This window comes from Vulpes vulpes, chromosome 15 (genome assembly GCF_048418805.1).
Source record: "Vulpes vulpes isolate BD-2025 chromosome 15, VulVul3, whole genome shotgun sequence".
Lineage (NCBI taxonomy): Eukaryota > Metazoa > Chordata > Mammalia > Carnivora > Canidae > Vulpes > Vulpes vulpes.
Genome location: NC_132794.1, coordinates 10940225 through 10963532, shown reverse-complemented (window position 1 = coordinate 10963532; position 23308 = coordinate 10940225). Strand labels below are relative to the sequence as shown.

At 44.2% G+C, this 23308-nt stretch overlaps 1 protein-coding gene across 2 annotated transcripts; it reads right to left on the bottom strand.

Annotated features, from left to right (window-relative positions):
- Positions 1-4059: 4059 nt before the first annotated feature.
- On the bottom strand, positions 4060-13710 carry ATP5PO (ATP synthase peripheral stalk subunit OSCP). Of its 2 annotated transcripts, none has more exons than XM_025985156.2 (7): positions 13584-13710; positions 12252-12302; positions 10631-10741; positions 8158-8287; positions 6899-7011; positions 4527-4613; positions 4060-4242 (listed from the first exon to the last, which is right to left on the bottom strand). In XM_025985156.2, exons 1-7 carry the CDS (start codon positions 13617-13619, stop codon positions 4129-4131), a joined length of 642 nt encoding a protein of 213 aa, XP_025840941.2. In that variant the 5' UTR covers positions 13620-13710; the 3' UTR covers positions 4060-4128. The 2 variants fall into 2 exon arrangements, with proteins under 2 accessions (XP_025840941.2, XP_072596861.1); XM_072740760.1 differs by lacking the exon at positions 13584-13710 and adding an exon at positions 12935-13388.
- Positions 13711-23308: the final 9598 nt, after the last annotated feature.

The window sequence follows — 23308 nt, the reverse complement described above, 5'->3', positions numbered from 1 at the left end:
CTGGTATAAAACATGTTGAATGGATACCTATTTAACCCCACTTAGGAGCCAGCATAATCAAGGAGCTATTTTATTCTAGAATATTTATTGTTTTTTTCTCATTATAGAAGTAATATTTGTTAACGCAGAAAATTCAGCAAACAGAAAAGCACAAAGGCAATAAATTCGATGGCGATATCCTTCCACACAAAAATACATGTTAACTTTTTAAAAAAGATTTTATTTATTCATGAAAGAAACAGAGAGAGGCAGAGACACAGGCAGAGGGAGGAGCAGGCTCCCCGTAGGGAGCCTGATGTGTGACCCGATCCCAGGACCCCAGGATCATGCCATGAGCCAAAGGCAGACGCTCAACCGCTGAGCCACCCAGGAGCCCAGTGTTAACATTTTGATGCTCGTCATTCCTGTATTTTCTTGCTCCGCGTGTGTGTTAGATGCTTTTTTTTTTATTTTATTTTTTATTTTTTATTTTTTTGGTAAGCCATATGGGGATCCAACTCACAACCCTGGGATCAAGACCTGAGCCGAAATCAAGAGTTGGACACTTAACCAACTGAGCCACCCAGGTGCCCCGAGATGCTACTTAATAGCTAATATTCACTGAGCACTTCCCTTATGCAAGGCAACATTCAATTACACAATTTAAATCTTTTCACTAATATTTTATTGATTGCTTTCTTTTACATCAGCTATATACATATTTTTTTTCACAACTTGATTTTTAAGGACTGCATAGTATCTCATTGTCTGAACGCATCCTAATTTATTTAAACAGCCTTGGATAGTTACATCTTTAGGTGGCTTTACAATTTTTTCCCCTCGTTTGAATACCATTGTACACAGATCTGTGGGTAGAGCACCCCACGGATGGTCTGATGATCACACAGGGCAGTATTTGAAAGCATTTCATCATTTCCCCTGTTTCTATGTGTTTAACCCACAGGAAGGTTGTTGGGTTTGATCTGAAGGATTTGGGCAGTGCTACAGCAAAAGGTTCTCCCAGAGATATTTTGTCCGTGAGCTGTCACCTTAGAAGCTTGTGGTTTTATAGTGTTTTACGTGTGTCATGCTCTGTCTAGTGCGGTGCTGGGCTGGCTGCAGTCGGGAGGCAAGGCAGGACGAAGGCAGACAGGGCTTGGGGGACCTGGGGTACTGGTCAGGTCACAGACTCAGCTGCTGGCACTGAGACCCAACACCCTGTGGCTTCAAAGAGAGAAGTTTATTTCTCTGTCTTAACAGCCCAGAGGTCCGAGGTCTGGCCGACCAGGGTGGCCTGGTCCTGAAGTCACTTGGCTCTCCCTTGGGGTGTGGTTGCTCCAGTCCCACTTTGTCATCTGCAGGTAGCCAGAGGGAAAGGGGACCTCCTGAGGTCCCTGTGTGCTGGTTCCTCTGAGGTCTACCCAGGAAGACCCACACATCGTTTCCTCCCCTTGCTTGTCTGCTGGACCTTCACGTCCTGGTCAGGGACTGCCAGGGACACTGGTAAATGTAGTCCCCAGCTAGGCCCAGCTAGAAGTTTGGTGACCAGATATTGGGGCCAACCAGCAGTCTGGGCACTCCTGGCTCCTGGGAAACTACCAAGAGGCCCTGAAGTGGTGTCTCTCAGCTGTCAGGTGATTAGGTAGCTGGTTTGCCAGGAGGAAGCCAGAGTTTCAGACAAGCTGATGGTCAGGAGGGCAGCGTCGTGCCAGCTGGAGGGCATGCTGGTCCCAGCACCAGGGTGCAGGATGGCCCTGGGCCACACCATGTCCCTGCAGGGCTTCGGAGCTGCAGTCATCCTGCCTCTGCCCACCCAGGGGTATTCCCTAGGAAGGGAATCGGTTTGCTGTCCAAACTCTCTTGGAGCGTGACCAAAAATCAGGCAGCTGGTGTCTGGAGAACTTTTTTCTCTAGAAGGCCAATAGGAGGGAAGGTATAAGGAAGATCTGACCTGGATTGAGGGGTGAATCAAGAGCATCTTAGGGACTCAACTAAGATTAGCTTTGCCTGTTGGCTCCAGCGATGGAAGGCCATGTGCCAGGGTGTAGTCAGTGACGTGTGGACCAGCACGAAATGGGGGGTGAGAGACCCAGGCTCGGGGGCTTGATCCACCAGCATGTGATGTGGAGCCCACCCCAGAGCCCCTCAGGCTCTTTCCTCATTTGAAAATAGGGTGCTGTCTATCCCACCTGTATCACGAGGTTGTTATAAACAGTGAGATCTATGAAGTGGCTTCGAGAGCTGCAGCCTATATGGGGCAGGGGAGCAGGGTGGGCGGTTATGCCAGGGTCAAGGGTATTTTTCTAGGGAGAGGCCGCCCTGGAGGACCGATGGAGTGGGAGTCATCCTAATGATCCGTTAGGAACCAGGAGCTCTGGACAAGCCCTTGAGGACAGACACCTTCACAGCAGTACCAGGTGGACTTTGTCTTGTGACCACGTGTCAGGTGAGAGCTGTGTGCAGTCAACTCATCTTCAGGGTCAGATGACCCAGGGAAGTGGGTCCTGGAGCCAGGATTAGCATTTACTGACATCTTTACATCTCTGAGGCCTTCTGCTAAACTCTTCATAGTTCTGCTTCCGTCTTGCAGCTACCCTGGAAGTGGGCGTGATCACTCCCATCTACGGGTTGGAAACCAAGCCTTGGAGAGGCTGGGGTGGCCCGTAGCTTGGAAGCAGCAGAGCAGGCTTGCATGCACACCCCCTGGGTGGCCCGGATACGTCCCTGACCACCAGGCTACTGTCCCAGGGCACAGAGCAGCCAAAGTCTACATCATGAGCCTCACCGTACATGGTGTCCTATCTCCTCCTTTATGGAACTTTCTGGTGGGGTAGGCAGTGAAAATCGCTGTGCCTGGCCCGTTCCTGGTACTCGACAGGTTCTAGTTTGTCAGGACACACTTCACAACCCGAAGTGTGATGGCTGCATATGAACAGGTAAGTCTCGGAGGAACCCCTTGGGGCAACCCTTTTGGGTTAACTATGATCATCAGAGAAGCAGAAGTGTTGCTGCCTTTGGGTCTGGTCCCAGCCTGTGAAAACGGGACTCTGCTAACACCCGTCACCCCGCCTGCTGGTTGGCTGGAAAGGCCTTTGAGAATCGCCAAGACCAACAGGCAAGAAGTTTAGCTTGAGCCGTGACTTCAGTGACCAGGGTCGCCATGCTGAACAGCTGCTTCCAGGGGGCAGAACGTCCCGATTTCCTACTCTGGGCTGAAACTCTGGGCTAGTCCTTGGTTGAGGACATTCACAGGGGTTGGGATCGCTATTCTGCTGGCTTCCCGGGCGGAGTGCACAGCCCTTCTCTGGCCCTCTGCCCTCAGTGGGATTGAGGGAATGAATACCTGTTAGCGCATTAATGGCATTCTTCCGGTAGATTCTAGAACGAAGACATCTTTTTGGCCAGAATCTAAGAACTTTTACAGAAAGCACTAGTGCCTTTATATTTCATAGAACACTGTGTCTCACAGACAAATCACTCTGGGGTCAAAAGGAGATGCACAAGAGTTAAATACTTGCTAGAATAATCAGATGAGCACCAGCTGGCTGTGCGTGAAGCACCCTATACAGACCCCATCCACCTGGCAGATGTGGGACCTGAGGGCACAGCAACAGCCGTTGGTCCACACACAGGAGAAGCGGAAAGAAGCAGGAAGGAGAGCACGGGGCAGCTGCCAGAGCCCTGGTCGGCACAGATTCTGGGGGCTCGGAGGACCACTTGCAGTATTATTGCGGGACATGGGCATTAACTGCGGAAACTCCAGGATGGTAACTGGCCTGGTTTGCTGGGGTCTTAACTTCACCTGCAGGTCAGCACCCCAGGCTCCGGGCTCGGAGGCCAAGGACCAGAGAGGTAAGATACGATACGTTAAGGACCTAATTGTGCCTGGCACAGAAGGCCTCAATAGACGTTAAATGTTTTTCCTACTATCACAAGCTTCCATAAATTCCTAAGAATAAGCTACACAAACTAAAATCTCCAACCAATGGGCCTTTTAACCTTCCAACTAGGGGGGATTCTGAAGGAAAGATATAAACTAAGGCTCCCTGTATTTCCACTTCAAAAAAGATAAACAGGACATTCTGTTCAGGAAGCATTTTATTGTTGCTCCAAGTTTTAGGAGGTTTCACTGACAGATAATCAATACTTTCAGAAAACCTCCCGCATGGCCCTGCTCAGCTTCTGAATCTTGGTTCTTGCAGACATATCAGCATATTTCTCTCCAATACGGACAATCATTCCCCCCATGATTGACGGATCAACCTAGGAAAGAAAATAGGTTGGAAATGTGAAAAAGTGTTGGCATTTCATTGATCAAACAGAAAGATGAAAAGCTTTGAAAAGTCTGCATGTTGCACAAAGTAAGGTGTTATATCTAGAGAAAAGCAGAAGTCAAATTGTGAACGGAGTCCATAATCATTTAAGTTGAAAATATAAAATTTCTATTATAAGCAATGTAGTATGTCATCAGGTTTAATTTTTCACTTCCTCCAGCTATTCGACGGAGTCAAACGAGCTGGGGAGGCACATCAGACATAGAGACCCACCTTAACTTCCAATTTCAATACTTGGCCTTTGCTTAGGAAGCTCTTCAGGACCGTTTTTAGTTCAGTAAGAGTGGCTTCATCCAAAGGCTAGAAAAGGACAAAATCATCCTTTAAACTTAGATAAGGCACAGCAGACACTTTCCATAGTAAAACAAAAGGAAGAAACATCCCTGGCACCCGTCACGATGATGATAGGCCTCATGAGTGCCTGTGTGGGGTCACTGGGGAGCCATTCTGGAGCTGCCCGGCAGCAGCCACTCACCCCTGCTGTTTGGGGAGCGAGCCAAGGCTCTGCCCCACAAGAACAACTCTGAGCGCACACTGGGAGGCTCACTTATGGCCGGAAGTGCCACTTGCCTCCGTGTCTCTGCTCCCCGGTACGAGCGGTACCACAGACACGAGTAAGGGGAAACCTGAAGTCAGTGATGCTTGATGACACAGGCTGCTTCTCCGGGCAGCCCTGTGGGCATGGGATGGGCTATTTCCCCGGATGGAAAGCTGCAGTTTAACCCAGTCCTACAATCTTTAAGACTCAGGGCTGGCAGGAGCTCTGGAGGCACAGCTCTGTACCCTACTGGGGTACAGCACTGGACTTCCAGCCTGTGTTCTCCCCTCGTGACCCAGTCTCATTCCTGGTGAGGGGAGAATGCATAAGGCTGAAGGAGAGGCCTCCAACCTGTCACAAATCCTAGCGCCCCAGCCCCACATTCAGGAGTCCAAGAGCTAGCAGAAAAGCTTTCCATCTTTGCAAAGATCTAACAGTGCTTCTTGGGGGCACATGAGGGGTGCTGTGAAAGTGTATAAATGTTTTATTTTTTAAGATTTTATTTATTTGAGAGAGAACAGGCAGGGGGAGGAGCAAAAGGAGAGGGACAAGCAGACTCCTGCTTAATGTGGAGCCTGACTGAGGCAGGGGCTCAATCCCATGACCCTGAGATCATGACCGGAGCTGAAATCAAGAGTTGGATGCTTAATCGATGGAAACACCCAGGCACCCCAAGTCTACCAATGTTTGATTAAAACACTATTTGCTGAGCTTCTGAGGTTAGAGAACTCTGAAGTATGTGCACACTTTCCACGTAGACACCTACTAGGTGCCGGCACTTCACAGCCACCATCTCCTTTAATCTAGACGACTGGGCAGCAGGCAGTTCTTATGCCCACTTTTCATACAAGAGAACTAATGTTCAGAGCAGTTAAGAAACCCACCTAAGGTCCCATTTGCTCCAATATTCACAAGCAGTGTATTTCTATAGTCCGTGCCCTTAGTCATTAATCAAATAATACATTTTTGTTTTGTTTTAAACAGTGGAAACTTATTTACCCAGGAGCTTCAACATCAAAAGCATTAGCAACGGTTGCTTCTAAAAAACTTTCACAAAAATTGGCACCATTTAAAAAAAAACCCATGTCCTCATGATCTCTGAATGACGCGGAGCGGGGCCTGGCCTCTGGGATGGTGCAGCCACTGCCAGGTGAAGCCTTGCCCGGGCCCTCCCATCCAGGAGAACGCCTGAGCTCTGATGGTTCTCGGCTGCTTATGTGCTTCCTGGGACCAGCTGCTGAGCTACAAACTGCAAATATGTTGTAATGTGTTACAATGTCTCTTTGTAATTGTGGTCTCTTGGAGTCAGAGTATCTTGTAAACACCAGAAATACTAATCTGGACGAGGTGAGGTGCTGCATATACCAAGCACATCTACCATCCCCTGATAATTAAGCCCCAAAGGCCGTTCTCCTGGACCGACTCAACTGGAGTAGGAAGGAAACACGTATTTAGGACATTAACAAAATTAATTCTTAAGGAACATGCACTTCTGAAAGAGACGCCTTTGTTCAAATCCTGATTCCATGTTTTGTCACCTTGGGCAAGCAACTTAGTTTGTTTCCTCATCTATAAAATAAGAATAATTCTACCTCCCATGGAATCCTGATGTTAAAAAAAATAATGAATTACAAACTACCTGGCATACAGGTTTCAAAAAAGCAGTGTCCATCATTACAGCCCACTTCCACAATGCAACAAGATCAAGAGGCCTGTGTGCCCTGTCCTCCACCACCAAAGATTAGACACTTTACCAGGAGCCTACTTAATAAGACCTTTACAAAGTAACTCAAACCTGTAAAGGAACATAAACCACTACTCCCTAACACATCTTAACCCGGTCTGGCCCTTCTGATTTGTCACTGGTTAGGGGGACACCAAGAAGGTACCTCCCAGAGTCGAACTGTGTAAGAACTGAAGCAAACCTCCTAAGTGGCAAGCCACTTTTATCAATTTCTGGATTTCAGCCTGTTTTTTTCTTTTCATTACACAAAATGTGATGCATGGAGTATCAAAGTAAATATAGTGGCAACAAGTGGTCACTTACAGACGCGGTGGTCACTGTGCACGGCACTTCTCCACGGTGCACACTCATCATGGTGGAAAAGGCAGAAATGACTCCAGGGGTATTGTTCAAGCGACCGTTCTCAGCAAGCAAATCTGGGGAAGTGAAGGCGTCTCAGGACCATGAAACTCACTCAAAACAGGTTATCCATAAGGTATTATATTCACCTCTAAAGCAAATTTAGATTTGTGGCCTTAAAATACTATATTCAATATCCTTTAAAAATGTGAATAAACGGGACGCCTGGGTGGCTCAGCGGTTGAGTGCCTGCCTTCGGCCCAGGGTGTGATCCTGGAGCCCTGGGATCGAGTCCCACATCGGGCTCCTTGCATGGAGCCTGCTTCTCCCTTTGCCTGTGTCTTTGCCTCTCTCTCTTTCTCTGTGTCTCTCATGAACAAATAAATAAAATCTTAATAAAAAAAAAAAAAAAAAAGAATGTGAATACAAAGGAGATACAACTTGTTGTTTAAAAAGTATATCCAGGGCAGCCCGGGTGGCTCAGTGGTTTGGCTCCTGCCTTCAGCCCAGGGCGTGATCCTGGAGACCTGGGATCGAGTTCCGCATTGGGCTCCCTGCATGGGGCCTGCCTCTCCCTCTGCCTGTGTCTCTGCCTCTCTCTGTGTCTCATGAATAAATAGAATCTTTAAAAAAAAAAAAAAAGTATATCCAATGTTTAAAAGAACCAGCACTGACAGGCATTTAAATCAGTAAGGCGGGTGTAGGGGGAGGTCTCAGAGATCTGCAACAGGCATCTTCATCGCAGCCTGCGGTCGGATTCTCCTATTTCTGGTTAGATTCCAGTGTTTGGCTACAAATCCCCAAATTAACATATATCTATATTCAAAGATGGTTTGCTTTGGAGCCCGTATTCTGGTTGACCATAGGACTTCAAAGTCAAGCCAAATGCACCAAAGAATCCACCTGTCTTCAAGGACAGAGGTACAGCCCTGGCTGCAAACCATTTTCTGGGTATGAATCCCACCGGTCTTCTCCGTAGGGTGAAAGTACTGACTGCAATTATCTTCTTACATCCTAACATCCTTCAGACAGTGCTCCTCAAACTTTAATGCACAAACAATTCATGTGGGGAGCTAGTTAAGATGAAGATTCCGACTTAGCAGGTTGGCTAAGTCCTGAGACGCTTCACTGCCAAAAGGCAGGTGATGCTGATGCTCCTGATCCTTGGACATTTCCAATAACAAGATTTCCAGCAGCTTCAGTGGAAAAGGTCTAATACTTACTGATCAGGTTGGATGTGATAGGAGAGAACCTCTCTTTTGCTGTCATGTCATTTAGGCTTTTCACTTTCACGGAACGCTTTATGTAGGGATTCATAATGGAAGCAGCCATTTTAGGTTCCTTCAAGATTTGCTGAAAGTACCAAAAAATAATTTCGTAAACTCCTTAAAGCATAAATGATCCTAGCTGCCACAACATACTTCTTTCGCATGAATCACATATTTCGTTAGTTAGCACTCAAGCACTTATGGAGAGAAGTTTACAATCAAGTACTTTTCATTGCCTTTGAGAATACTTTCTACCTTTATCTTATATATTTCTTGAAAAAATTTAAAAACACTTTATAAGGTTTCTTAAATCCTTTTTGCTTTTCAAGAGATTATTAAAAAATTAAGCAGCCAAAAGAATCAATTAACTGCATATTGTTAACGTATCTATTATGGGTAATCCTCTAGATTTTCACAAACTACGAGAAGGCTAGTGATGCCAACACTCATGTGCAGACCTAAAAAGGGGCTCTGATGGCAAAGGAGGCCTCCTTGTCATGCCCTGGGAGGGGGCCTCTAGGTCTCAGCCTGGTCCTGCCCCTGCCCTGCCTCTTACAGGGCCCCGTGAGAGACCTCTGGTGTTTCCAGAGAAGCCTCAGCCATTCTGGGACGGGAGCTGGCTACCAGGAGTGACAGCGTGGGTCTCTATTTTGTTAATTCATAAATGTCTGTTTTCAGTGACCCAAGGTAGCTTCTGGTACCTTGTTCCCCTCTGTATCAGGCCAGAGTTCAATGAACCAATGGCTGTTTCCATTTGGGCACCTTTCATTCAATTACATACCACTGGCAGCCCCTTTTCTCAGGCTCCTGGCCAGAACTGTGAGTCTAATCCAGGCTACTTGTCACATACTAGCATCTAGGGCTAAAATTTCAATTTAAGTGACTCCATAAAAACAACATTTTCCCCTAAAAATTGCTGACTTACACAAATTAAGAGCATTCTGGTGTTTGGGGAATCCAGTATTTCATGTTTCTAGTTTTTTTCTGCTCCATCATCCAGTGGAAAGCTTTGTAGTGGCATCTGTGTAGTGTAACACTTTCCTCTCAGTTCTAAAAAACTGCTAATTCTTTATAGAGACTTCGGGTAATTGCTTCCTTTCTATCTCTCTGTATGTTAACTGATTTCCAGGTTTTAGTCAAACCCCATTCTAAGAACCACAACCCAGGTCACGCTCTCTACTGTGAACACTGCTGTTCACGTTTACAATGGGCATAAATGACAAGAGCGGGCAGTAAGTATCAGCTCCAAAAGAGCTGTGTGTGAGCCTGCCTGCTCTGTGTGGATATGCCAACTAACACCGCAAGCATCATCTGCAGACATAAAGGAATACAGAGCTAATGTTATCCACTAGGACAAAAGTTCTGATAAAAAAGCTTACAATGAAAAATGAACAAAATATGTAAGTATCATCCTATGTGACTAGCCTGTGGGGGTTTTCTCTTCTGAACAGTAAGATAAAAAAATCTTTAGAAATAAGTGGATTAAAAATACAAGAACTTCTGAAAGCATAAAACCAAAAAAGAGCAAAACTTTCTTGGGAGAGGGTACAGACTCTCCACCTTCAATCTAGAACTCAAAGAGGAGAATTTCAGGATGCTTGGGTGGCTCAATGGTTGAGTGTCTGCCTTCGGCTCAGGGTGTGATCCCTAAGTCCTAGGATTAAGTCCCACATCAGGCTTCCTGCGTGGAGCCTGCTTCTCCCTCTGCCTGTATCTCTGCCTCTCTCTCTGTGTCTCTCATGAATAAATAAAATCTTTGGAAAAAAAAAAAAAGAATTTCTGCTGTAAACAAAATGGGCAGGAACCTGTTAACTAGAAAATGGAGTTAAAATTACAGCAGATTCTCCTCTTTAAGTTACATAGTTGACTTCTGTTAATTCAATTAATTTACTCTTTTTATGTTAAAAAAAAAATGTTAAAATGGACTCCCTTGTAAGCTTCATGATCTTTATCAGTTCTCTATTATCATTACAGAGCCCATACGACTTTCCTAATTTTGCTGCCCAGCATGCTCTGCTTGGTCATTTTCCTCTCACATCTTGGGAATAAAATAAAAATTGAAACCGAGGAAAGGCTTCAAAAGGAAAAGAAATTCCTAGTAAAGCACGTTATAACACATTCTAAAAACTATTTTGAAAATACCTGAAATACAAACACAGATTTTCAAAGATGACTTCTATTTCTCCTCTAAGCCCCAAATCTTGGTTCCTAATATTAATATCCTGGTATGTATCTGCCTGTACCTACCACACAATAGGTTCAAAATATTAATACCCACTACTATCACTATCAACATGATTTCAGGTTTTTTCTTTTTTTATAGTTCATTTTCTCTCAGGATATACCTTATTAGGGCTACAGGGCCAAATAACCAAAACAAAAAACATACGATCGAAATTTAGTAAGTAATGAACAAAAAACTACTTACTGCTACTCTCAACAATTCCTTTTCTACTTGTTCCAGTTTATTCTGTTTCGATGCAGCAGAATAAAGAGCAGTGGCATAGCGACCTTCGATACCATATATCTGAACAGGTGGCTTTAAAAAAAGGATGGAGTAGAGAAGAAAAAGGAAAGGAAAATCAGTTAAGACAATATCATACTGCCAACAGAAGAATTAAACATTTGTATTAAAAAATGACATCATTTATAGCACACGACACTTTAAAGATGTCATCGAAGAGCTATTTTGAATGGCAATTCTCCAATAAACCAGAGCTGTTTCCATGGCCAGGTCACTCAATCTTTGAACTTCCAATTTTTCATCTTAAAAGTGCTGAGGACACAGGGTGTCCCTTTCAGCTCTAACTGTAAGTCAATTACCTTAATTCTGAGATGAACTCATGCTTCCTTTGAACTCAGTAACTAATCAGTTCCAAGTACTGGAGATTTTAAACACTGATAGAAGGCAGTTTTGCACGTTAGAGCCAAGAAAAAAGTATTAATGAAACATATACAAGTATATCTTTATACATTTCACAGTAACATTATAAATTACTCCTGGGGTGCCTGGGTGGTTCAGGCAGTTTAGCGTCTGCCCTTGGCTCAGGTCATGATGAGACCCGCGTCATAGGGCTCCCTGCTCAGTAGGGACTCTGCTTCTCCCCCTCCACCACCCACCCTCTGCTCGTGCATGCCCTCTGTTTCAAATAAAATCTTAAGAAAAATATTTATTGATAAGAGACACAGAGAGAGAGGCAGAGGCACAGGCAGAGGGAGAAGGAGGTTCCCCAAAGATAGCCCGATATGGGACTCGATCCCTGGACCCCAGGATCAAGCCCTGAGCCACAGGCAGACGCTCAATTGCTGAGGCACCCAGGCGTCCCATAAATGAAATCTTAAAAAAAAAAAAAAAAAATTTCCCTTACAGTGCCTCCTCATCAATGTTCAGTTTAACAGAGCTCTAACAACTTAAGTAAGTGCCTGAATTATTTTTCACAAAAAACTACAGGCTTTTTCCTATATATGACTACAACACGCTTGGTGGTGCTATCTGGTCATAGTGGGAAAGCTGAGGCCTGGAATGAGAAAGATTTAGTCCAGCTCTAAGACCAGGCTGAGTAACACTGGGCAAGTTTTCCAGAGTCGGCTTCCGCTTTTGTAAATGGGAAGGCCAGTTACTTTCCAGCACTGTAATGGGGTTTTGAGAAGTTCTCAGAGGAATGCATGGATGGCTCAGCGGTTGAGCATCCACCTTTGGTTCAGGTCCTGGGATAGAGTCCTGTCCTGCATCAGGCTCCCCACAGGAAGCCTGCTTCTCCCTCTGCCTGTGTCTCTGCCTCTCTTTCTGTGTGTCTCATGAATAAATAAATACAATCTTAAAAAAAAAAAAAAAGGAAATTCTCATAAACGTTATGCATGGGCCTGCCGCACACCCCACATTCAACATATTCCATTCCCTGCACTCATGCACATATCACCTTTTGGAAACCACAGATCACGCAGAAACGTTTAGGTGGCAATTATACAAACGTCTATGCCCTAACTGTATTGCCGTTGGACTCACACACGTTCATCTACTCCACAATTAATTACAAAAGCTGACATACCCTTACGAGCTTGGAAAACGGCCTGGCCACAGACGTGCTAAAGCACCGCACCTTAAAACAGTAATAAAACATTTCAAATGATTAGTTTCCGAGTATCATCACACAGATTACCATGAGCTGCTATTTATCACCTGGGGTAAATCCCCCCCTGCCCCCAATTGAGATTCATCCCTAGTTGCCTGGGAAATAGGCTTTCCCACCAACTCCCCAGTTTTGCTAGAAACAGGCTGAGGCTACCACACATCAGTGTAAGAGAGAAAACACAAATTTGGCTGAAATACAGTTTTCAAAAAACCCCAAGATGATGATGACTTTCAAAAAAACCCCAAGATGATGATGATTATTTGCCTTTATATTACCACCCGTGTATTATTATTTGCATTCATATTACCACCCATGTATTATTATTATTATTATTATTATTTGCATTTATATTTCCACCCGTGAGGAAGGATTTTAGTTAAAAAAAAAAAAAAAAAAAAGGGAGGCTTCCAGGCGTGATGTGCAAGAGATACACCTTCTTAGAAACCAAATGCTATAGGAAAAAGAAAACGGAGACTGATCCTCTGAGCACTGCAGCCGTCTGACGTGAGCCCAAGCCCTAGTTCTCAGACACGGGATCTGGTCTCCCAGGGAACCGAGCTGGAGCTCGTTTAAATAGCATCTGCAAGGGCACAGGTCACCTTAACATAATATCTCAAATCTGCAGCGTTATTACACCAAAACTGGCTGCGGGGATCCAAATACTTCATCAAGCATGAACACTCGGCCAAGCGGCGAGGCGTCGGGACATGCACCGTGCTGCCATGGAGCACAAACAGCACGGCTTTCCCTTCCGACTCCATCTTCCGTGTGACTCTGCGGGCTCGAATCTCAGCTCTGGGCACCCCTTACAGGCTGGGCGGCCAAGGCCGAGTCACTTAAACGCTTCCGTCTCTTTCTCTTTGCACAAAGGTGAAAAATGGGCTTTGCAAATAATCCTGAAGCGTTACTGGTGGGCCCCTGAGAGGTTTAGGCACAACGACAAAGTTAAAGGACTGGGGGCGTGGGGCGTGTCCTTTCCTCGGCGTCCGGGGCAGGCCCCCCGCCCCCGCGTTGCTCCTCAAGCTCAGCGGCGTCCCGAGGCTGTGCTCCGGGCTCCCCAAGGTCAGGCGCGCGTCCCCCTGCGCCCCCCGCCCGCAGGGCGCCGGCAGGGCCGCTCGCCCCCACTCGCCGGGCCCCACGACGCCGCTTCCCCAGCTGCGGCCTCGCCCCGCGGCTCCTAGGGCTCTGGCACATTCCGCCCTAAGAGGGATCCTCTCGCTAGTTTTCAGGACCTCCGTCCTCGCTCACCTGCCGGGACAGCCCGGACACCGCTGGGGCGGCCATCTTCTCCGGGGGCTGTAGGTCAAACCCGCGTCAGAGAAACTCAAGGGCGCACGCGTGCGTCAGCGTAGCCGCTCGGCCCTCTGGGAAATGTAGGCGCAGGTGGTCAGGCCGCATGCGCAGGGGTCGCCGTCAGCTGGGAGTTGTGGTTCTTAGAAACAAGTGTTAAGAGTTGGACCCGCTGAGCTCCGAGCTCGGACAGCGCCTTAAGTTGAAATCCTTGTTACCACCTAATCCTTACTGTACGGTGGATTTGTTGTCCCTCGTTTTCAAATTTCCATCTAGACAAATAGATAAATTAGATAAATATTTCCGTTTTCAATTTCCATTTAGGGGCAGCCCCGGTGGCGCAGCGGTTTGGCGCCGCCTGCAGCCTGGGGTGTGATCCTAGACACCCGGGATCGAGTCCCACCCAGGTGGGGCTCCCTGCATGGAGCCTGCTTCTCCCTCTGCCTGTGTCTCTGCCCCCCCCACTCTGTGTCTATGTATAAATAAATAAAATCTTAAAATAAATAAATTAATTTCCACATAGATAAATTAGATAAATATTTCCATTGTAAATATCAATTTAGACACATAAATAGTTCCATTTTAAATTTCCATTTAGATAAGTGATAAATTAGATAAATATTTTCATTAGATAAATAGATAGATAAATAAGTTGCATTTATTCCCCAATACACTCCAGCTCCTTGGATATGGCCATAATAGTGGTTTGTGATTACTTGAGTTTTTGGGGTTTATTTAATGGTTGATTTATTTGATAGTTTACTTAATGCAATTATTTGAGTTTTAGAGTTTATTTAAGCCACATATATAGTTTCATTTTTTATGTTGAGTCTCAGGACAGCTCTGAGACGTAGGTAGTCTGGTACTCCCCCCACCCCCCCGCATATGTCCCATTTCGCATTGATGACTAGCATCATTAGGATCTTTTATCCCTTATTTCCACCGCGTCCAAAGGATGTATCAAGCTCAGTTCTTCCCTCTGCATAAAAGGAAAGGAGCTGTAGGGCTCCAGCTGCAACTCTTCCTGCTCAATGCCTGCCTGGGCGGTGACAGCTCCTACCTCCACCCCCTCCACCCTCCACCCCCTCCACCCTCCACCCCCTCCACCCTTCCACCCACCCCCTCCACCCCTCCACCCCCAACAACCCATTGGTCTGTGAGGGGATATGAGGTTCCCGGTGCCTGAATTCTTGATTCTGGGTACAGCACAGTGGTTATCCGAGGTTATCTTGGGGTTTGAGCAAGTGTGACATTGAAACTGAAAACCCAACACTAGCCTTGGCCGGTTTCTCTGCATTCACAAAAACAAGCGATTTTCAGCCTATTTCACCCTAAATGGAGCTTACTCTTATTTTCCTCTTCTGTACAGTAGAGAACTGGCGAGCAGAGCACGGGTGGGTCAGAGTTCCCTGGTTGAAATTAAGGGGTCCTGCGGTCAATTAAGTTTTTTTTCCTGTTCAGATCCGTTACAGGAACACAGATTAATATTCATTAGTTTACCCTTCTAAAGAGCAGTTTTCTCCCCATACATAAAACTTGTAAGAATGCAGAAAAGTGCAGAGAATATAATTACTGTCTTTTTCATCACTCAGAGGCAGCTGTTGCCAATATTTGAGTGTAAGTATTTGAGCAGTTTTTTTCAGTATTATAATGGGTATTATAATAATACCTGCCTTGTAGATTATTAGGAAAATAAAGACGTTATATGTATATGAAGTATTTAGAGCGATTGCCTGGCACAGTGGCACTCAGTGTTAGTTCCTTATTTTGCATTTGTTTTTGTTACATATATGGATTATAATTTATATACAATTTAGTTTCTTGCCTTTTTCCTTAATACAAGAGAAAAAAGAAATTATATGTGATTTATGAATGTGTGCTTACAATATAATATAAGAATATTTAAAAGTTCTATAATTTTCATAAGCATATTAATGGCTGCAGAATAACCCATCAAGTGAATATTCTGTATCTTAATTATTCATCTGAACATAATTCAGATGGTTTCCAGGTGGGTTTTTTTTCCCCCATTTTAAACAATACTGCATCTCCTGAGCATCTTAAATACAAACTTTTTTTTTCATACTTAGAATAACATCCAAGTAGATTTCCAGAAGCAACACAACTTAGTGAGAGGGCATATACTTTAGAAGCTCTTGCTGCATGAAGTTAGGCTGCTTTTTAAAAGATTAAACCTATTTACACTTTCACTAGCAGAGCATATAAACCCATGTTTCACGTCACTATGCATATTATTTTCAGAGGCTATTTTCAAATTAGCTTAATGGAAAGCATATCCATTATGCAATGAATATAAATTTATTGAGTACCTATTATGTGCAGGCAGCTCTTCTATGGCCCGAAGATACAGTAGGGTACAAGACAAAGTGCTTGCCTTCGTACACCTTACATTTTATATGAAATCAAACCACAAAACCCATGATTTCTAATATGTGGATGTTAATAGATATAATGTGAATTGAAAGTTCTGGGGCCAAATACACTTGGAAATTTCTAGATTCTTTACTGTATTTATCATCATAAGTAACCTGTAAAGTTGCATAACACCACGGAGATATGCTCTACGGTCTTTGCATTTATCCCCAATGCATTCCAGCTCCTTGGATAAGGCAATAATAGTGGTTTGTGATTACTTGAGTTTTGGAGTTTATTTAATGGTTAATTTATTTGATAGTTTACTTAATGCAATTATTTGAGTTTTAGGGTTTATTTAAACCACATATATAATTTCATTTTTATATTGAGTCTCAGGACAGCTCTGAGACATAGGTAGTCTGGTACTCCCCCCCCCACCCGCTTCGCAGGTGCAGAGACTTCTCAGGTCCTGTTTAGACAGCTCATTTAGGAAATGGCAGTTCTGGGGCTCTGGATGTATTTCTGAGCATGGGATTTTGATGCCAGTGTATACTGCTTACACCTTGGTGATTTGGACTATGATTTGTATAATGGGAGAAATACAGAAGAAGCCCTGAAGCCTGATGTCTTTGCATTTAAACCTCCCTTCCACCTGCTCTTGGATTGGTGGACATCTGCTGGACTCTCACCACAGGCAAAACACTGCAGTGCAGGCCAGGGTCCCAGAGGCAAACCCCTGCGAACGAGCAGCTGGCAGCAGTTTCCCATCTGTATGACTGCCATACTTTCTCCTACACAAGAACAGAGAATTTGAAAAAAAAAAATTATTCCATAGAAGAAGAGAAAAGACTAAGCATATTGCTTTCTCTCTGTATAACCTTAAATTGTTTAAAAATTGTTAATTTAGGGATAGCCTGGGTGGCTCAGCGATTTAGCATCACCTTTAGCCCAGGGCCTGATCCTGGGGACCTGGGAACAAGTCCCATGTCAGGCTCCCTGCATGGAGCCTGCTTCTCCCTCTGCCTGTGTCTCTGCTTCTCTCTCATGTGTCTCTCTGTGTCTCTCATGAATGAATAAATAAATAAAATCTTTTAAAAAATTGTTAATTTAGGTGTGGCCAGTAGAGTCAAAGGGATGTGCCACAGGCTGTCAGCTGCCACAGTAGTAGCAAAACCCAAAAGTCAAATCTCGACTTTTTAATTTTATTATTTCAATTCCAAACAAATACTTTTCACAGTTTTATTTTCTCTACAAAGGCACCATGTGCTGGCATGGAAAACAACAGCATGGTGTCATGAGACCCTCAACTGCATGTTTTAATAAATAAAGTGACTTTCTCCTTGACCCAGCAACTCAGAAATCTGAATGTTCACCATACTCACTTAAAAAAATATTTTAAAAAATATTTAAAAATTTTAAGTAAATTTTAGTTAACATATAGTGTAATATTAATTTCAGAGGTAGAATTTAGTGATTCATCACTTACATACAACACCCAGTGCTCATTATATCACATGTCCTCCTTAATGCCCTTCACCCAGTTACCCCATCCCCCCCCCCCAGATACCTCCCCTCCAGTGACCCTCAGTTTGTTTCCTCGAGTTAAGAGTCTCTTATGGTTTGCCTCCCTACCCCTTCTCTTTTTCCTTTCCCCTATGTTCATCTGTTTTGTTTCACTTTAAAAAAGAGGGAAAAAAAAGGAAACAAATGTCTTCTCATAAAAGAATGGTTTTAAAAGTGCAATATTATGCAGCCATTACAATGAAATTAAAAAAAATACTTAACAAGATAGAAAAATATTTGATGACACTGAGGAAAAAATTTACAAACTACATTTTGTATTTTTCTATAATGAACATGTGTCGCTACCATAATCAGAAAAAAAAAAGAGATGCCATGATCTTGTCACTTACCTATGTGCCTCATTATTAGAGATATACCTAGTTTCTGATAACATTCAGCCTCTGACATGAAGAGGAATGACTTGACGTTGACACGTTCCATGAAGGACCAGCCTCCAAAGTTGGACCAGAGCACTTCCAAGGTGTCTTTCCAAGTTTGGCTTCAGCCTTGACTCCACCAGCCTCAGGACATTTTTCTTTAGCTTTGCAGAATATATACTGAGGATGGTATCTTCAGAACAAGTGATGGTAATAAGATTTTCCCTACATGTTTTGTTACATTGAACGGACCTGGGAAATATTTGCACTATTCATGTCTTTTTTTCTCTTGGGCTGAATTCTGCATCAATTTTCTCTTTCTTTTTGTTTTCTTTTCTGGTGAATTTATTTTGAGAATCATGCACGGATCCCTAATAGCAGTCCAGCGCCCTGTACTTCCTCAGGGCTGCAGGCTGGCAGCTCCACTTCAGAACTTCATACGTAGTCTACCTTTCTATTTAAACCTAAGAACAGGAAAATGACTTTGGCAGCTTTCTAACACAGGTCTATGGCATTTCCACCACTGGCAAATTGAACTCCAATAAAAAAAAAATACAATTAAAAAAATAAAGGGGGGCTTTAGGGAGGCCCTGGTAATCAGCAGGAGGCCCCTGAGCTGGAATGGATCGGGCTTTGAACAGGAAAAGATGTTGAGGAAAACACAATGGGATTCCAGGTACTGTGACCATACAACCTCACCTGTTTATCTTTAGGGTTTGGGGCATCTGCTGCAGAGGGAAAGAGGAACGAGCAAATAAAACACAGTAAAAAAAGGCTTGGTGGCTTTTCTGGAGTCCTTGGAGAAAGCTGTGTTGGGGGTGGTCTGCAGCATTGATCATCAGGATCTGAAGGTGACAGAGGGAGGACCGGCTTTGGGGGAACTGGTACCCCACGCTGGGCACTGGCCTCTTCCTTCCCCTTCCTCTTGAGGCCTGTGGGTCACACCACCTTCAATTGGTCACCAACTCAGCATTCAAGGTCACTGCTCTGGCTTAACCTCGTCCAGGTTTCTGAAGAATCATCCCGACACTGGGGGGAGCCATCTCCTCACGTTGCAGACCCAGCCTCTGGCCTCCATCAATTTCTTTCTAGAGCTTTCCCTGTTCAAACCTCAGTGTGAGGAGCTCAGCAAGCAGGAATCAGGGTATTGTGAGACTGACCAACAAAACAGTCCCTGAGCGATGCTCTCATGCGGGCTGTGCATGTTTCTGGGTCAGGCAGGTACAGTCTCTTGTTCCCACTGCCCAACATCAGGGCAGAAGCTCGCCCCTCCAATGTCCCTTCAGCTCCTCACCGGGCCCCTTGGGCCCTCACACTTTCTGCAGCAACAATCAGCTCTCAGGAAGACGTACTGGTAAACAAGAAAGCATTGAACACCGTTTACTTAAAAAGAAGAAAAAAAGAGCATGTATATTTGGTGCAAATAAAAATGTGAGCACACTAAAGGCTTTGTAGAGTTTGGTGTGAAACAGGAAAGTATATGGTAAAAAAAAAAGGGAGGGGAGGAATTACACATTTTTTTTCTTTGCACAAGTATTTGGCTGTAGTAAAAGTGAAAGTAAAAGTCAGGGCGAGGAATGCAGGCAGCCTGGAAGGGACTTGCTCCCAGAAAGTGGGGACCCTGGCACCGGCACGTGGTGCAGTGGGGTTCTGAACCACTCAGGGAAGAGATGTGATCTTCCTGGATCCCACAGTGGGATGAACTGCCCAAGAGTGTTGGTAAAACGTGGTGCCAGAGCAGTCATTTGTTGTTTTAATCAGTGAAGAAGCACCCAGAGAGGAATGGCTGCTTTGAGGTTCCTGGTTAAGTGAGGCTGGGGCTCTGTTTGGGGTCATGCAGTTTGGTGCCAAGAAAGCAGAGAACACAGGGAGCCCGGTGGCCACAGCTGACCCCATGGGGCTGGGAACCACACAGTTGAGGTGATTTGAGTATAAAGGAAGCTTTTTCTACCTCCAGGTTTAAAGGCAGCCATGGTTTCTATAGCAAATGAATTCCTGTGACCCTGAGAATCACCCCTGTGACCCAGGAGTGGTAAGGAATCCTGAAGATTTTCATTTGCTGAGTACCTCCCTTGGGGGTGGGGGTGGGGGGCAGATGGGGCTGGTGACATATTTCTGTGGATTTTTATCCTAAGCATAGGATTGTGAGGCTGGATAAAAGCATTACCTATTTTGAGTTTTTTTAGGAAATAAGGAAGTTAGGAGTGGGCTGGCCTTTGGAGACTGACATCAAGTCTGCAGGAAAACCGAGGAGTCCAGATCATCTATATTGTATGACTTAAAATGGGATAGAGGACCATCTCCTAATTCATTCATTCATACGAGCATTAATTCATTTAGCAACCATCCACGGTGTGCTAGAGATCATGACAGATGCTGTAGGGAATGAGGGTAACCAAGACAGATCCTGCCTTCGAGGGTGTGTTGCCAATTCCCTTTGAATTGTTTTTAACTTTAAAAAAATCACCTTTCCTTTGTTATACTCCAGAAGAACCTGGTATGAGCGTTTTTCTAAAAATCAAAAGCACTAAATTGCACATAATTTTATAAACTCTGGGCTTTCTTTAATCTTTGAGTTTTTCCAAGCCCCAAAGAGACAGCAAGCTCCTCCTGTCATATCTTGGCAACTAATTGAAGCAATGAAAGGGAAAGAAATGATAAAAATAAATCATTCCAGTTGGCGGAGCATCGCTGTGTGGTTCTCCAAACAGTTGTTCATCAGAAATGAAATTGGTACCATCTTGATGGTACTGGATCACATTGGTCCCCTTGTGATGATGACAATAATACCTGTTCTTTCCTCCTGTGAGGTGTGACAATGCTGTGCACCCTGGAATCAATAGAGTTGATATAATCCAGATATACCAACATTATTGAGGCATGGAAATTTTCCTTTTTTGTGTTTTAACTCCAGAAGTTTCTCGAGAATATTCTAGAAGTAGACTTGTGGGCAGTAGCCATCACTTCTGGCTCCTGATTCAAATCAACTGTGGAACTTAAAAAAATACAGATAAATACTAAAGGCATGAATTAGAATCTACATGTATATTTCATTTTTAATTAATTACTGAGCTTGAACTTTCAATGATTGGGTAGGGATGAAATAAATCATAGCATAGCTATGATGGAATACTATACTGCCATCTAAAATTATGGTGAGGAAGGATTTCCTGAGTTGAGAAAATATTCATAATGCATTGTTAAGTTAAAAAAAAGCAAGCTCAAAAGAGTATTAGGTGTACAAGAGGATGATATTTTTGTTAAACAATCCTGTGTTTATATGCATCCTACAGAAGATCAGAGGGAACAATGCAAATATTTTGAGGGTGGTAACCTCTGAGTGGTGATTTTTGTTTGTCTTTTCCTTTGCTTTCCTTGTTTTCTAAGTGTTAAGCATCAGTCATATATTACTCTTCAAGAACAACATGATGAAAAGGAGCAAAGAAGTTAGATACACTGCTTCATCTGTCCATCCATGCATCCATCCAATCCATCACCCACCCATCTATCCATCCATCCATCTATCCATCCATCCAACATCCATTCATCCATCATCCATCCATGTATCTATCCATCATCTATTCATCCATCATCCATCCATCCATGCATCCATTTATCCATCCATACAACATCCATTCATCCATCCATCCATCACCCATTCATCTATCATCAATCCATCCATGCATGCATGCATCCATCCATGCAGCCATTCATCACCCATCCATCATTTATTCATCCATCATCTATCTATCCATCCATGCATCCATCCATCATGCATTCATCTATCATCCATGCATCCATCTATCCATCCATCATCCATTCATCCATATGTGCATGCATCCATCCATACATCCATGCATGCATGCATCCATCTATCCATCCATCCATCATCCATCCATCCATGCATTCATGCATCTGTCCATCCATCCATCACCCATTTATCCATCATCCATCTATCATCCATCTATCCATCCATACATACATACATATGTGCATACATACATTTACTTTTTCATGATTTTTGTTTAACCTTAGATTTTTCTTATTAATTTTATTTTGGTCTTTTTTTTCCCTATTTATTAAGATGAAAATGCCTTAAGCATCTGCCGTGTGCCTGGCACTGATAATTTTAGGCACTTGGGCAAAGTCCAGTGCTGTGGTTCTCACTTACCCTCCAGCATGCCCAAGAAATAGCGAGGAGCTCATTCAAATGCAGAGTTCTTCCCTTGAGCCTTCTGGAGGAGTAATTCCAGATGGGGCCTGGGAATTTCCTATTTTGAAAAAGGGCCCCAAATTGTTCTGAACAGATGATCCCATACCGGCCTTTGAGAACCTAGAAGGAGTGGGCGCATTGGTTTAAATAGTTTAAAGCCTAAAGCTGATGAAAAAAATGTCAGAATGCAAAAATCTGGTGTGTTGGTTCCATTGTGGAATTTGACTTAACTGCCCCCAGGGTGTCCCTGGACCCATGCTCCTTATCCTCATTGTCTTATTGTAGAATGCAACAGGTTAAGTGGGTGACAATTAAAATATACCCAATATATACCCAGCCTCCTTGAAGGATGCAGCAAACACTTTCCTTCCTTAAGAACAGTCAGAGAGCAACAGCAGAAGAAGTAGTAGTAATCCAAATAGCAGCCATCACTTATTGATGAGTGATGGTGAGTGTGTGCCAGCCACTCCTCCAGGCACTGTAGACTCATCTACTCAAAATCCATGGGTTACCTATGCATAAGATCATCCCTGTTTTACAGAAGAGGAAACTGAGGTTTAGTGAGGTTAATTAACACATACAGGGTTACTTGGCCAGTCAGTTGGCTTGTCTCCAAGAGTCCGTGGGCTCAACTGCTGTATTGTTCAGCCCCCAACTCTACAAGTGGCCACAAAGCAACCTCCTGATGGGAAGCTGCCTGCAGGTCTCAAGAATATTGACCACCCAGGCAGCTTGTGCTAGGTGGCCCCGGCTGAATGCTTCCTGGTGTTAAATTATTATTTAACTTCAACCTTCTAAAACTGTGCCCTTCATGGTTCCAACTAGCACAAAGTTAAAAACACTTGATAAAATGCATAAAACACAGCCAGCAGCGTATTTCCGAATCACATTGTAAGCCAGGGAGCATTTGCCTGAGAAACACATCCTTGGGGGCAAAACAGTTAAGAGAACTTCCATTGAGTCAGAGGACAGGGGCATCTGTTGAGCCAGGACAAGTTGGGGATTCGGGAAGACCTGGGCCCTGCAGAAACAGCCTTGGGAGGGCTTTGACAAATACAGGGAAATTTTACTACAGGTTTTGTTTAGTACCCAAACCCAAGATTGGAAGAAGACTTTTCTTGTTACCCTACCCCCAGATATTTTTCACTCTTTTA